Source organism: Camelus bactrianus, chromosome 13, assembly GCF_048773025.1.
Source record: "Camelus bactrianus isolate YW-2024 breed Bactrian camel chromosome 13, ASM4877302v1, whole genome shotgun sequence".
NCBI classification, from domain to species: domain Eukaryota; kingdom Metazoa; phylum Chordata; class Mammalia; order Artiodactyla; family Camelidae; genus Camelus; species Camelus bactrianus.
This window is the reverse complement of record NC_133551.1, coordinates 69303008-69317041: the sequence shown is the minus strand read 5'-3', so window position 1 is coordinate 69317041 and position 14034 is coordinate 69303008. Positions and strand designations below refer to the sequence as shown.

At 47.3% G+C, this 14034-nt stretch overlaps 1 protein-coding gene across 7 annotated transcripts in view; it reads left to right on the top strand.

The window, feature by feature from the left end:
* Positions 1 to 14034, top strand: part of FHAD1 (forkhead associated phosphopeptide binding domain 1) — a 123579-nt gene that overhangs the window by 44248 nt on the left and 65297 nt on the right. For all 7 annotated transcript variants that reach the window (XM_074377367.1, XM_074377368.1, XM_074377369.1 and 4 more), the window contains exons 5-7: positions 3581 to 3690; positions 8004 to 8240; positions 12589 to 12712. In XM_074377367.1, the coding sequence (XP_074233468.1) occupies positions 3581 to 3690; positions 8004 to 8240; positions 12589 to 12712 (471 nt within the window). The remainder of the gene's footprint in view (positions 1 to 3580; positions 3691 to 8003; positions 8241 to 12588; positions 12713 to 14034) is intronic.

Sequence of the window (14034 nt, the reverse complement as noted above, 5' to 3'; positions counted from 1 at the left end):
GACACTCGGTTCAGTTATTGAAAGGTTTTAAGTCTGCCTGGAACATCTTGGGTGTGCAAATCTACTTTTTCAGCTGTAAGTTTCTGTGAAATCTAAATACAGATCGAGTCCTCTCGTGGAAAATTTCGTTTCCAAACTGAGATGCACTCAGTGCAAAATAACCCCTAGATTTCAAAGACTTAGTACCCAGAAGAAACAGAATGTAAACTATCTCACTGTGTTTTGTCTTGATTACATGTCGAAATGAAAATTTTTTTGATATATTGGGTTAAATAAAATGTATCATTAAAAAAATTCATCTCTTCTTTTTACCTTTTTAATGAGATGACTTAAAAAATTTTAATGGCATTCTGTGGCTGGATTTATTTATTTTTAATCAGGCACTGCTGCTCTAGTGAGTTAGGACTCAGGAGCCAAGAGGGACAGATGAGGGATGAGAATGTCAAATAAAAGGTTTCTAATCATGAATGTGGTTGGGGAGGTGGAGGGAGAGGATGGGCAGCTGCTGAAACAAACAGATCCATGACATTCCCCACGAAGCCCTTCCGTTGCCCCCTTATTCTGTTCAGCACCTTCCCCTCCTGCCACCCTTAGTGGCAGCTGCCTTCCAGAAGACATGGGGAGGAGGAGGGACAGGGAAGAACAGAGCATTTGACGAAGAGAGAGTCTCCATCTTGGTGCTTTGGTCCCCAGGTCCCTGGCCTGCTCCCCACCTGGCAGAATGCCTCTCCCAGGGGAGGGGGAGCATTCCTGCTGTCCCCTCCGTGAGACCAGAGCATCCATTGCACCCAGCAGGGCCTCTCCCCTGAGTCCCACCTGTCTGGTGGAGCTGCAGGCCTCTCCAGTTGGTGGCAGGAAATCCGAGTGGGTGGGTAGGCAGGGAGCTTTCTGGTCTCAACTATCCTAGGGTGACACACTCGTCCTGGTTTGCCTGGGACTTCCCCCATCCTAGGAGTCCCCTCAGTCCCGGGCAGACCTCCACATCTGATCATCTCAGCTCCACCAAGTGAATCCTGGAATACAGTCCTGGAGCCGCAGGAGAGCACGACCCTGCACGCACACCCCACACAGAACGCTTCCTGTCCCCGGGCTTGTCTGTGTGAACCTGACTGCTCAGTCCTTCATTCACATGTCCCTTGGTGGAAGATTTACTGCCGGGTGCTCGTGTGTCCTGTTCTGGACCCAGACCCTCTGGCTCAGACCCTGACTTTGCCTCTGACCCGATATGTGGTCTCTGCCTGTCTGACCTCGGTTCCCAGCGTCTTAACAGGTCTAGAAATAGCACCCCCTCCAAGGCTGTGGTGAGCACGGAGGCCGAGCGAGCCCTTCTTGAACACCAGTTGTGAGTGGGGGCCAGGCGCTGCGCTTCTGGTCTCAGACAACACCCCAGCCCCTTTCACCGTCAGCAGGCTCATACTAGAATCCAGACGGGTGGGGTTTGCCCTGGGGCTTGACTCGATCCAGGTGTGAGCTTGGGCAGTTTTTCTCTCTCTGTTTACACATCTATAAAATGGGATTAATAAATTCATTCTGAGGGGCACAAACTGAGACATGGTCCCCAAACTCATAGAATTTACTGACCAGTCAGGGAGACCAATGGGAGCAAAATCATCGCAGAAAAGCATCTATAAACTGGTAACCATGACAACACCAGGCAGGAGAGGTACCCGTGCCCTCTCCTGTGAGTGTGTGATGGTAGGACTGGCTTAGTCGGGGGATCGGGAAGGTGTCTCCGAGGGAGTGGCACTCAAGGTGAGCCCTGAAAGGCAAGTGACATTCACTTCGTGTGGAGGGGAGGGAACAGTCTTCGGCTGGAAGGGACAGGAGTGCAGAGGCTGTGTGGTGGGAGGGGCAGGGTGAGTGCGAGGGGAGGTCTGTGTGGCTGAAGGGTGTGCTCCAAAGGAAGGTGGCTGGAGACCAGGTAAAAAGAGCAGGAGGTGATGGCGGGTGTTAAGCAGGGAGGTGTCTGCGTTTGGATGAGTTCGCCACCACAGGGAAAGAGACCTGGACGCCACTGAGCACGGTTTTGCTTGTCTCCTCTTGGGAAGAGTTGTGTTCCGATGGGTTTGTTATGTTGCCTGTAAGGAATAGATTAAGAAGCTCAACCCATTGAAAAAGCAGAACCAGGACTTCCCTGGGACCTCAGCCTGTTCGGGTGCACAGACGGCGAGGGAGGGTGGGAGTCCACGCCCTGTGTTCCTCGTGTTCCAGGAAACACGATGGCCAGGGAGCCCATCCAACGCGCAGGGCTGTGCGTTCCCTGGGCACTGCGGGCCATCAGCTGGGTCTGCTAAAGGTTCTGGGGTCCACAAACGTGCTTGGGACCTGGAGGGAAATTGTTGGCTCTAAAATGCGTGAATAAAAAAATGCAGAATCAAAATGAATAAATAATTGAATGAATGTTCGCAAACGTGACTGGGCGTCCTTCATTCATTGTTAATGCTAACGCTCGTTAAAGTTTCATCACCTTTGAAAACAATCGGTTCAGTTTCTCCCTTCACAAGAAGATAAGATTGCACAACTGCCCAGAAATCACAGTCGGTTGGAAATTTAAAATACTTGGAGCCAAGTGATCTCACAAGCAGAATGAAAGAAATCTCTATGAATGTTTCTACATACACACAAAAAAATTAGTGTCGGTGTGAGTGAATTGTGGCATGTTTGATATGATGTAGTGTGGAGCCTCCAAACATAATGCCAGAACCCCTGAAAGTCATATAAACAGCCCTTGTAGTACTGGGGTTAATACAAAAAAATCAGGAAAAGTTAAATGTCTACCAGGTGGATCCTAGTTAAATACATTTGGCACACTTGTACAGTGCACTACAATGCTACCATTCAAAAGGAACGCAGCATTGCTACAAATACTGACATGGGAAGATGTTTTAGAAGTCAGGTGATAAAGCAAGTTGAAGAAAAATCTCTGTCCTGTAAATCCATTTTTGTTTTTTTTTTTTAAAGATCCAACTGCAGTAAAAATAGCTAACACAGTGCTAAATGCTCTACATCAAGGGCCGGCAAACTTTTCCTGTAAAGATTCAGAAAGTAAATATTTTAGGCTTTGCGGGCCGTATGACCTGTGTTGCAGCTACTCAGCTCTGCCTTTGTAGCTGGGGAGCAGTCATAGATAATATGTAAATGAATGGCCGTGAATGTGTTGCAATAAAACTTTATTTACAAAAATAGGTGGAGGGCCAATTTTGGCCGTAGGGCCATGGTTTGCCAACCTGTACTCTACATCATTATTCTGTTTAATTCTCAAATAGCCCTTTATAACAGAGACTCTTAGTGTCCCTAAATTATACATGTGGAAACTAAGGTTTGGCAAGAGTAAATGACCTGCCCCAGGTCATCAGCTCTTGCTGCATAGAAAAAAAGTCTAGAAAGGGGTACATCAGAGTGCGTCAGTGCAGTTCATTAACACTAGGGAAGAGGAATGAGGCGGCTTTTTCTCTTTTCAATACTCCCGTAATGCTTTCTCTGCATAAGTCTCGAGAATGTGAAGATTAATCTGAAAATATGCTTTAGGACCTTGGGGAAACTCACAATCTCCTCTATGTTCTCTGTCAACCTGTGTCAGTGTGGACCAATGACGTGGAACTGTCGGAACAACCAGTGGCCCAGGACATTCCCGGGGCAGGACCTTCCAGAGAGATTTTTGTGGACCAGGACCTGGCCCAGCAGGACAAGGTGAGGGGTCTCGGGGAAGGACAGAGCTACAGCAGCAAGAAGGACCACGGAGCGATTGCCACTACCTCTTGTTCTCTGTGTCCTAGAAATGCTCTTTTTTACTATTTACCAGAAACCACCTCTTACTTCCAACCACAGTGTACTGAGCACCTCCTGTGTGCTGAGCTGTGTTCTGTGCACTTGACATTCAATTAGCCCATTAACCTTCACCGTCTTCAGAACAGGTTTTATCACTCTTGCTTTGCAGATGAGGAAGCTGAAGCTCAGAGAGGGTAAGTAACTTGTTCACAGTTGCCCAGTGTGAGGAGCAGAGCTAGGATTCAAACCTAGGTCTGGCTAACATCTAAGCTGGTACTTAGTTCTTTTATATATATTTTTAATGGAAGTACAGTTGATTTGCAATGTTTCAGAGGTGCAGTAAAGTGATTCAGTTTCCATATGTCTGTCTATCTGTACATATCTGTTCTTTTTCATATTATTTTCCATTATAGGTTATTACAAGATAATGAATGTAGTCCCCTGTGCTATATAGCAGGTCCTTGTTGTTTATCTATTTTATACATATATATCAGTATATATCTATTAATCCCAAAGTCCTAATTTATCCCTTCCCTCCTTTCCCTTTTGGTAACCATAAGTTTGTTTTCTATGTCTGTGAGTCTATTTCTGTTTTAGAAATAAGTTTGTATGTATCACTTTTTTAGATTCCACATATAAGTGATATGATATGATATTTATCTTCACTTAGTATGCTAATCTTGAGGACCATCCATGTTACTGCAAATGGCATTATTTCATTCTTTTTATGGCCAAGTAATATTCCATTGCTACATACAAACACACACACACACACACACACACACACACACACACACACACACACACACACATCTTCTTTATCCAGTCATCTGTTAATGGACATTTAGGTTTCTTCCATGTCTTGGCTGTTGTAAATAGTGCTGCTGTGAACACTGGGGTGCATGTGTCTTTTCAAATTAGAGTTTTCTCCCCCAGGAGTGGGATTGCTGCGTCATATGGTAAGTCTGTTTTTTGTTTTTTAAGGAACCTCCATTGTCCTCCATAGTGGCTGCACCAATTTACATTCCCACCAACAGTGTAGGAGGGTCCCCTTTTCTCCACACCTCCTCCAGCGTTTATTATTTGTAGACTTTTTGATGATGGCCGTTCTGACTGGTGCGAGATGATACTTCATTGTGATTTTGATTTGCAGTTCTCTGATAATTAGTAATGTTGAGCATCTTTTCATGTGCCTATTGGCCATCGGTATGTGTTCTTTGGAGAAATGTCTGTTTAGTTCTTCTGCCCATTTTTTGGTTGGGTTGTTTAAGCTGGTACTTCTGTCTCCCACACAGTAAGTGCTTGGTCAAACTTGAGCGATGGAGCAGTGGTGGGAAAACACGTTTCTGGTAGGAAGAAGTGAGCACTGAAGTCAGGGAGGACTGAGCAAAGAGAGAGAGACTTGCTAAAGGACCAGGGACGATTAGAGTGAAGCAAGCATGGGAGCCGAACGGGTGGATTCAAGCCATCCTGCGAGGGGTCCAGGTTGCTTTCTCCCCACTTAGACACAACCTGCAAGTTATCCTAAAAGAAGCAATCCTCCAATACCTTGCTTTCCTTAAGGACCAGGGTCTGACCTGCAGCAATTCTCAGAGTCTCTGAGGAACCGAACCACCTGGGTCCTTGTCAGACACAGGAATCCGAACCTTCAGGAGGCAGGTGGTTCCGACGCAGGCATCCTGGAACCAGACGGTGAGAAATGTTGCAGGAAGGTGAGAGCCAGGCTCAGGTGCTGGATTTATTGCTGTGCAACAAGCCACGCCAAAACTGAGTGGCTTAAAACAGCCATTTATTATTCCCCAGAATCTACAGATGGACCTGGAATATTCCTTTGCTGGTGCCCCCTGGCCTCATTCATGGGTCTGCAGTCAGCCGATGGCTTGGCCAGGCCAGTGGTCTCCGATGGCCTCCTTGCCATGTCTGGGCCTCAACCAGGATGCCTGGACTGGTGGGCCCCTCTCTGCATGTGGTTTTTCATCGCAGCACGGTGGTCTCAGGGCTCCCAGAGGACCAGAACAGAAGCTGTTGAACAACCCAGAAGAACTTGCCTGGAGAGTGTACAACATCATTTCCACCATGTTTTTTTGGTCAAAGCAAGTCTCCGGGCCAGCCCAGATTTAGGAGGTGGGGAAATAGACTCCAGCGCTTGATGGCAAAGCTGCAAAGTATTTGTAGCCACTTTTCAGCCCACCTCAATTTTAAACTGAAAATACAATGTAACCACATTTTTAATTTGTTCTATTTATGAACCATTTATGCCCTGACTTGCCAGGATTCCTTCAAGTGACAATAAACAAATTCGCTTCAGGAAAGGGGAGCACTTACTGGCTCATCTTACTGGAAAATTTGAAGGGCCACTAGCTTCAGGCGTGGCTAGATCCAGGAGCTTAAATGATGTCATCAGAACATCCCTCACTACTAATCTCTCCCCTCTACATAAAGCTGGCTTACTTAAGCAAACAAGCTTATAAATTTAAAGTTTATGATCCAAAAGGAGGCAAGATCCTCTCACTCTGTAATTGATGTGTGAAATCTCTGAGAAACCCCGATTGACCAGCTTGGGTCACATGCACACAGGGAGGCAAGACAGGAGGGAGCAGGGCACGTGACTGACATTCCTACCAAGACCACACAGAAGAGCCAACACTCCCTCCAGGACAGGCACGGGATCATTACCAGGAAGGCAGAACCCATGGCTGCACACCACCCTCTGCAGGCTGCTTTGTCCTCCAGCGCCAGCACAGGGCCTGGTACATATTAGCTGCTCAATGAATGTTTGTTGCATGAATAATGAATAAGCACCTGGCTGATCATTATTTGGTGAAACAGGGTCACCCAGGAGTCTGGAATTGTTTGATGCTATCTCTTGAAATTTTGCCACAGGCATTTGCAAGGACCTTAACAAAGACCTTCGGCAGCAGTTGGCAACGTCAGATGGGCATGCTCATGTCCAAGACCCTGTCCTTTCCGAGGTCACAGAGCTGGACGTTCTTAAGGCTGAGTGAACCACTCCCGGGGGATGAGCTGGCCTAGAAATCACCCATTTACCTCCTTCTGTGGCTGCATTTGAAAACGCATTTGGGGAACTTTTTTTCCTTCAGTTTTTCTGACATTTTATTGATGACTTCTGATGAGATGTTTGAAGGTTTTTTGCTTTTTTTTTTCCTTTTTTTGGAAAACCTAACAAATTCTTTGGCTGCAGAAATTTTTCTTTGGAGAAATGGAGGACTGGGTTAATTATACCTGTGAGTAAAGCCTGCCAGCAATTCTGTTTTTCCAGCCCAAGGTTTACAGAAGCCTACACAAATAAATCACCACTCCATCTCATTTACTTTCCAGATGCAGTTACCTGGAATAAATTTTTACATGAAAAGAGGCAGGAAGCACCAGGAGAGAGGAAAGCGAAAATAAATATTTCAGAATACATTACATTTTTTAAGTTAAAAAATGGCCCTAATTATAGGCAGAATGTGGTCAAATAGAATGTTGTTTTCCTAATGACCTTCCTAGGTCCCCAGTGTGCTAGGCTGAATATTATAAATAAAAATATTGTAAGTAAACTTTCTAGCAACCAAATTCCCAGGTGGGATGGTTGTTCTCAATCTGAAAGTATAATTCTAGGGGAAAGGAAAATGTCAGTACCTGTGAGGTAGAAACATCCATTTTAGGAATCTATTTATAAGTGTATCATGTAACCAAACTCTTATCTCTGTGAGGTTTTCCAAGTGACAGAGATGGTCTTGAAAGTCACCCTTCTCCTTCCTGCCTGCCCGCACCTTCCCAAAGAATTATTTCACCACTTGTTTCCTCTATGCCTTTTTTCCCGTTTTTTAAAAGTGAAGTATAGTCAGTTACAATGGGTCAATTTCTGGTGTACCGCACAATGTCCCAGTCATGCATATATATATACACACACATGCACATATATTCATTTTCATTTTCTTTTTAATTAAAGGTTATTACCAGATACTGAATATAGTTCCCTGTGCTATATAGAAGAAATTTGTTTTTTATCTATTTTTATATATAGTGGTTAACCTTTGTAAATCTTAAACTCCCAAATTTATCCCTTCCCACTCTCTTTCCACTGGTAACCATCAGGTTGTTTACTGTGTCTGCAAGTCTGTTTCTGTTTTGTGGACGAGTTCATTAGTGTCCTCCACTATGCTTTTTAACGGGCTCAGCCTTACATCCAGACGCACACCTAGTAAACTTCCCATCTGGCTTCCACCCAGGATGAAATCATTCTGCTGCTGGGGAAAGAGGTCAGCCGTCTCTCGGATTTTGAACTTGAATCCAAGTACAAAGACGCCGTGATAGCAAACCTGCAGAACGAAGTGGCCAACCTGAGTCAGAAGCTGTCGGAAACAGCCACCTCCAGGCAGAGCGAGAGGGTGATCCCACCAAAGTTCCAGGTTCTGGATGAAGACGACGATGCCAAACAGAGAGAGATCCAGAGCTTGAAAAGCCAGGTAGGGCACGGGGACAAGGGGGTCGTGGCCTGGGAGTCACGACACAGGGTGACAGCTCTCAGGTAGAGCCTGGGGGCACCGAGTGGAGCCGCAAGATGGTTAGAAACGGGTGGTCAGCGGAGCACGGTGGAGCAGAAGACAGATCCAGGGAGTAGCGACTTAGTAGGTTCCCAGCCTTGTAAGAACAATATTAACTTTTATTAGGCACCTACCATGTGCGGGCACGGGTGCAGGTGCTTTAGATGCATTAGCTTTTTTACACTTCCAGTCCTCTGACACACACCTTTCTACCGATGAGGAGATGGAGACAGGCTCAGAGACGTCCAGACGCAAGTTAGATGTGGCGGCGCAATTTGAGCTCAGCTCTGCCACCTTGCAAATCTCGTGCTCTCACACCCACTTTGTATTTCCACTCAACTGTCACTTCAGGGACCACCTCTCATGCCCACTCGGCCCCAGCCAGCGAGGGTTGGGGAAGGGGAGGACCAGCCAGAAAGAGCTGGAGATGGAGGGAGAGACTCTAGCACCCACAGTGTTCCAAACACTGATGCCTTTACCAAACCCTGAAGGCAGCTGCTGGTCCATGTATGGGGAATTTCACCCAAACAAAAATTCTCCACCTGGAATTTCTGGATTTACCAATCAAGTTCCTTTCTCTTGAAACTAGATACGCCCCTGCCAAAAAAATTTTTTTGAAGAACTGCTTTTAAATTGGCCATTGATCTTATACATAAATTATATCTCAACCAAGTTGTTAAAAAAGAAATTGGCCACTGATAAATTTTGGCCTTAGTGCCTAATTCTGCTTAAAACCGTAGTCACGCTTGAAGCCTCTGCCCTCTGGTTCTCGGTTGACTGCCTTTCTCTCCTGTAACTGACTCTGGGGTCAGAGTCTTAGTCCTAGAAATGGTGCCTCAGAAAGGTCACAGGTTGTGGGTGGTGAACAAGAGAATCTTCCAGGAGGTTGTGAGCTCCATGACATCAAAGACTCCAGAACACTGATAGGACCATGTCTGTTTATTCATTTATTCATCCACCCATCCATCCATCCATCCATCCATTTATTCAAATAAGTATTTTTTGAGCGCCTACCCTGTGTCACGCCCTCTTCCAGGCTCTGGGAATTCAGCAGAGAACAAAGCAGACATGATTCTTCCTCCAGTTACATTCTAATAGGGACAGAATAAACAAGTAAACAAATATATACTCTAATATTGAAATGAACTAATGACTCTCCTTCGAATCTGTTTTTGAAAAGGCAGTGAAGGTAGCAGGTTCTTATAGGAGCTACTGTCGCAAACAGCTGCCTTGACATGTAGCTGACTTACCAGTGAGCATCTTTTTCTTGATCTGAACTCAGTTTTGCCACTGGATGGAGAACTAACCCTTTTCAGTTATTCTCCCATTTCAGAGTCTTCCTGAGCAAAGACACGAACCAGGGTGACTCATTCCCACGTATCTTTTTTTTTAATGGAAATACATTAGACATGTATCACTGTATAACTCCCACGTATAGTTGAGTGTCAGCAGGTCACAATTTGAGTATTATTTGAAGTGGCTGGTGATATCCAGGGGGAAAAATGTGTTTTTTTTTACAAAGAAATAATCACACTGATTCATCATCCTGTTGCCCACCCCAAGCCCCCACCGGATCTTCGCTTATAACTGAAGTAGACAGTTTTATAACAAGGCACATCTGAACCAGAGGCTGTGTTGGTTTGAACTCAAATCGAGTTTCATCCACTCACACTTTAGTTGCTGATACATTCTGTCTGCAGAACATCCCACCAGAAGCAGAGGCCCCAGTGGCAGGTTGATTTATTGTTCTGATTACTTGATATGTTCTCCCTGGTCCCTGAAAGCATGTACATAATGATTTTTTTCTGAGAGATCTTCGATCTGTCACAATATAAGTAGAAAATTCTTACCTCTATGCACTCCTGTAGGCAGGCCTGTACTAATTAGAAGCCAAATTATTACCCCGACACAATCACTCCTCCAGCACTATTAACTTTCTTATGATTCAATACCCATTTTATTACACAGCATAACAGACATTAAACATCTTGGGATTTATGGCAATTGCAGACAGTGTGGATATTTATTTTGGTAGTGAAAGTAATGAAGAGGTTTGGAGACTTTTCAGAGCCTTCCAGCAGTCTGAAATCCTAAAACTCTGACACTTAGATTGAAATATTTTAAATCTGTCAGAAGCACTGGGGCCTTTACAGGGGCAGGGGTGTGTTTTCCCATCCCTTCTTGAATTTTGTCTCTGTATGTTCTGCCCCTGGTATCATGCAAATAAAGTATTAAGCTAAGAAGAGCGAGAAATATTTTTTAAAAATTGTTCCAAGTACCTTTTATGGGAAAGTTATATTTCCCCCACAGAGAACAGTAAGCAGTAAAAGGATTTTTTTTTTTCCGCTCAGAGTTTCCAAGGCACAAACATGCAGAAAAGTAGCCTTGGGGAGGGTGAGGGGCAGAGGGGTCTGTGTCCCCCCGCCCACCTTCTAGCATAGACCCTCCCCCCACCATAACGGCTCAGATGCCCAATGGAAAAAGTAACTGTGACTGCCCGAAATGTCACAGAATCTGAACCGAGACGGTGCCTAAAAGGAGTCAGAAAACTTGTGAAACTTTGAGGCTTCTGTTAATTCTACCAGAGTACTAATGACAAGATTGTCAGGGACAGAGACCAAGAACAAAGGCCGTGAGCACCATCTGGTGGTGAGACCCACTGTTCTGCTTTTTTTTTTAAAGTGGCTCTTTCTTTTTTCTTTCTTCTTTTCTTCATTTCTTCCTTCCTTTCTCTCTCTCTCTCCCTCCCTCCCTCCCTTCCTTTCTTTCTATTTATTTATTCATTACGGAGTTCCTGGGGATTCACCCTAGGACCTCGTGTATGCTAAGCACTCACTCTACCACTGAGCTCTACCCTCCCTGCAATCTTTTTTTATGTGATGCCTGCAACCTGGTCTGATGGTGAACAGAGATTCCTGTCTTTCCTCTTAATAACAACTGACGTTTAAGTGAACCTAGGCAAGGCTTTACAAACGCACACAAAAAGATAACCGATCTACCTTCCCGGAGACCAGCGGGGGAAGCTGAAGCTAGAACACCCCGTGGAAGGTGGCAGGAGGACAGGCATCCTCTGCGCAGTGTGCCAGGCAGGCCCAGACCGCCTGTGATCGCCCTAACTTACTAGAATACTTCTAACAACCCTGCCCGATTGGGACTGGCATCACCCCACGGACAGACCTGGGAAAAGGAAACCAAATGTGGTGTCCTCCCTGTGTTCTCACGGCCTGTGAGTGGCACGGACAGGATTTGAGGGCCCAGTCCAGCTCCCAGGTTCCTGCTATGCTTTATAGCCTCCAATTAAAAAAAAAATTAATGGGGCCCCATCTTGCCCATCATGCAGAACCTTGACAAGTGGGGAAAGGAGGCCCGATCTGTGTGTCCCACCAGAGGCTGCAGCAGGGACCAGGCTCAGCCTCGGGTTCCAGTGCCACAGGAGCTGCGACCTGAGCTTCTCCCCTAGCAGCCTGAGAACCAAGGCCAATCGGAAAGCACGGCCAGCACAGCAGCAAAACCGAAGGAAGGCTGTGCCGGGAAGCACTGGGGCTTGGAAGAGTTAGCAAGGGACACGCTCCCCCGCTGGTGGCGTCTCTTTGTCCCGAAAGCCCAGCCTCCAGCTTCTCATGCTGGTCCCCAGAGCCATCTGGGGAGGTGGAAGCGGGCACTAAAGGCTGGATTCAACTCACACTCCTCCTCTAACCAGCTGTGTGATGCTGAGCAAAAGACCTTGCCCCTCTTGAGTCTCAACTTGCTCCCTGGCAAAATGGGAACCGTAATGGGACCATTAGCCCTTGGCGATGCTGTGAGGGGTACCGGTGTATGAGCGGGCTTTGTAAACTCTGGAGTGTTCTATGAGGCATAATCTATCTGCTATTAACATTAGAGGGAATTAAGTTTATAACCTGCTCCTGTTTCTTGAACTTTGCCCTGCATCCAGTCAGTGCTGGGTGATCTGGAACCAGCAGCTGGTCCATTTATGGCTGAATGTCCACAGGTTGTAGGAAGGCATGTTAAGGGTTCAGTGGCAGCTGGGCCTGGGCCCCTGTGTGGCTCAAAGATAAGGTCCGTGTTTTGATTATGTATGAAATGTTGGTCCCTGAAGGAACCAGGCCCCGTCCTGTCCCTTCCACTAGTTACAACTGAAAAGCTTGGTTTCCCCAAGACCCAACCCAGATCAAGCCGACTCCTTTTGTCCGAACTTGGAGAGGGACCAGGGTGTCCCGCAGCCCCGGCTGGCCAGCCCCCTCTGACTGTGGGCTGCCTCCTCCTGCAGATCAGTGCCCTACAGCAAGGCTACAGCCAGGTGCTGTGCCAGACCCTGTCTGAGAGGAACTCAGAAATCACCTCCCTGAAGAATGAGGGCGAGAGCTTGAGGAGGGACAACGCCGTCACATCAGGTGAGCCCCTTCCGGACTCGGGCCTGAGAGCTGCTGCCCTCCCTTCCTTCTGAGGCCGCAGCAGACATCACCAGTCAACCACCGCGCCTGCGCTCGCTGACCTGGGCGCAGCCCCGGGGATCTCAGCAGCCGGTGTCAGTGAGTTGGAGTTTATTGCCCTTTATTGCCATTAGGGCAGTGCCTGGTACATACTGGGGAGAGTGTTATCTCTTGGCTACAACGTGTACCGAGCACCAGCCCCACCAGGGAGAACACAGGACTGACTCCATGTGGCTTGGGCAGTCCCATAGGCCGGCCGGCCGGGAGTACAAACTAGAATGTGGACAGGATGGGGTCACCTCTTGAAGGCACCCGTCGTCTCACCCATTTCACTCTAGCGCCCTTGGGCCCTAGTGGAAGCATTTTCTAATTGAGCATCGGAAGTGGTTCCACGATAAAGAACTCGCGTGAGGGGAGGGGCAGCCACTGCACAGCTGCTGCTGGGCCTGGATTCCATCATTCATTCACATCATTCATTCAGCCTATCCGTTGGGCACCTCCCAGGTGTCAGGCCCTGTTCTAGGCTCTGGGGAGAGAGCCCTGAGCAAGACAGTCAGATCCCCACACTCAGAGATTTGGGAGGGGCTGTCAGCTGGGGCAGCCACCACTTCGTCCGAAGCCTTGCCAGGGCTGGAGGACCTCCTTCCAGAATGGCCGCTCATGTGGCTGTTGGCTGGAGGCGTCAGCTCCGCAGCACACGAGCTTCTCCCTAGAGCTGCTTGAGTGTCCTCACAACACGGCAGCTGGCTTCCCCCAGGGTGCCCGATTCAGGAGAGAGCAAAGAGGAAGCATCAAGTGTCTTGTATGACCCAGCTTGGGAGGTCACACTCCGTCATTTCCAAAGTGTCATGTTGGTTACATGTCAGCCTGATTCTGGGTGGGAGGGGTTGCACGAAGGCATGAATTCTAGGAAGCAGGGATCCTTGTGGCCATTTTAGAAGCTGGCTGTCACAAAAAAAAAAATAGGTGCCACATAACAAAGATGGGTTAGCCCCTTTATATGCCTGGGACGCACCATCTCATTTGACCCTGACAGTAACTCTAAGGGGTTGATACAGTGGGAGGTGAAAAAAGTTGTCCAAGACCTCCAAGCTAATAAGCGGTGGAGACGGGCCCAAACTCAGATGAGTGAGAAACCAGCCACCCCTCAGTAGTGTCCAACAGTCCCCTTGGCCACAGGCCCCTCTCCTGGCCTCTGGAGAAGAATTCCTGGTCCCTCCCTGTGCTGGGCCTCTGTTCCCCAGGTCCTTGGTGTGGCCTTTCCTCCTGGCTCTGCCCAGCCC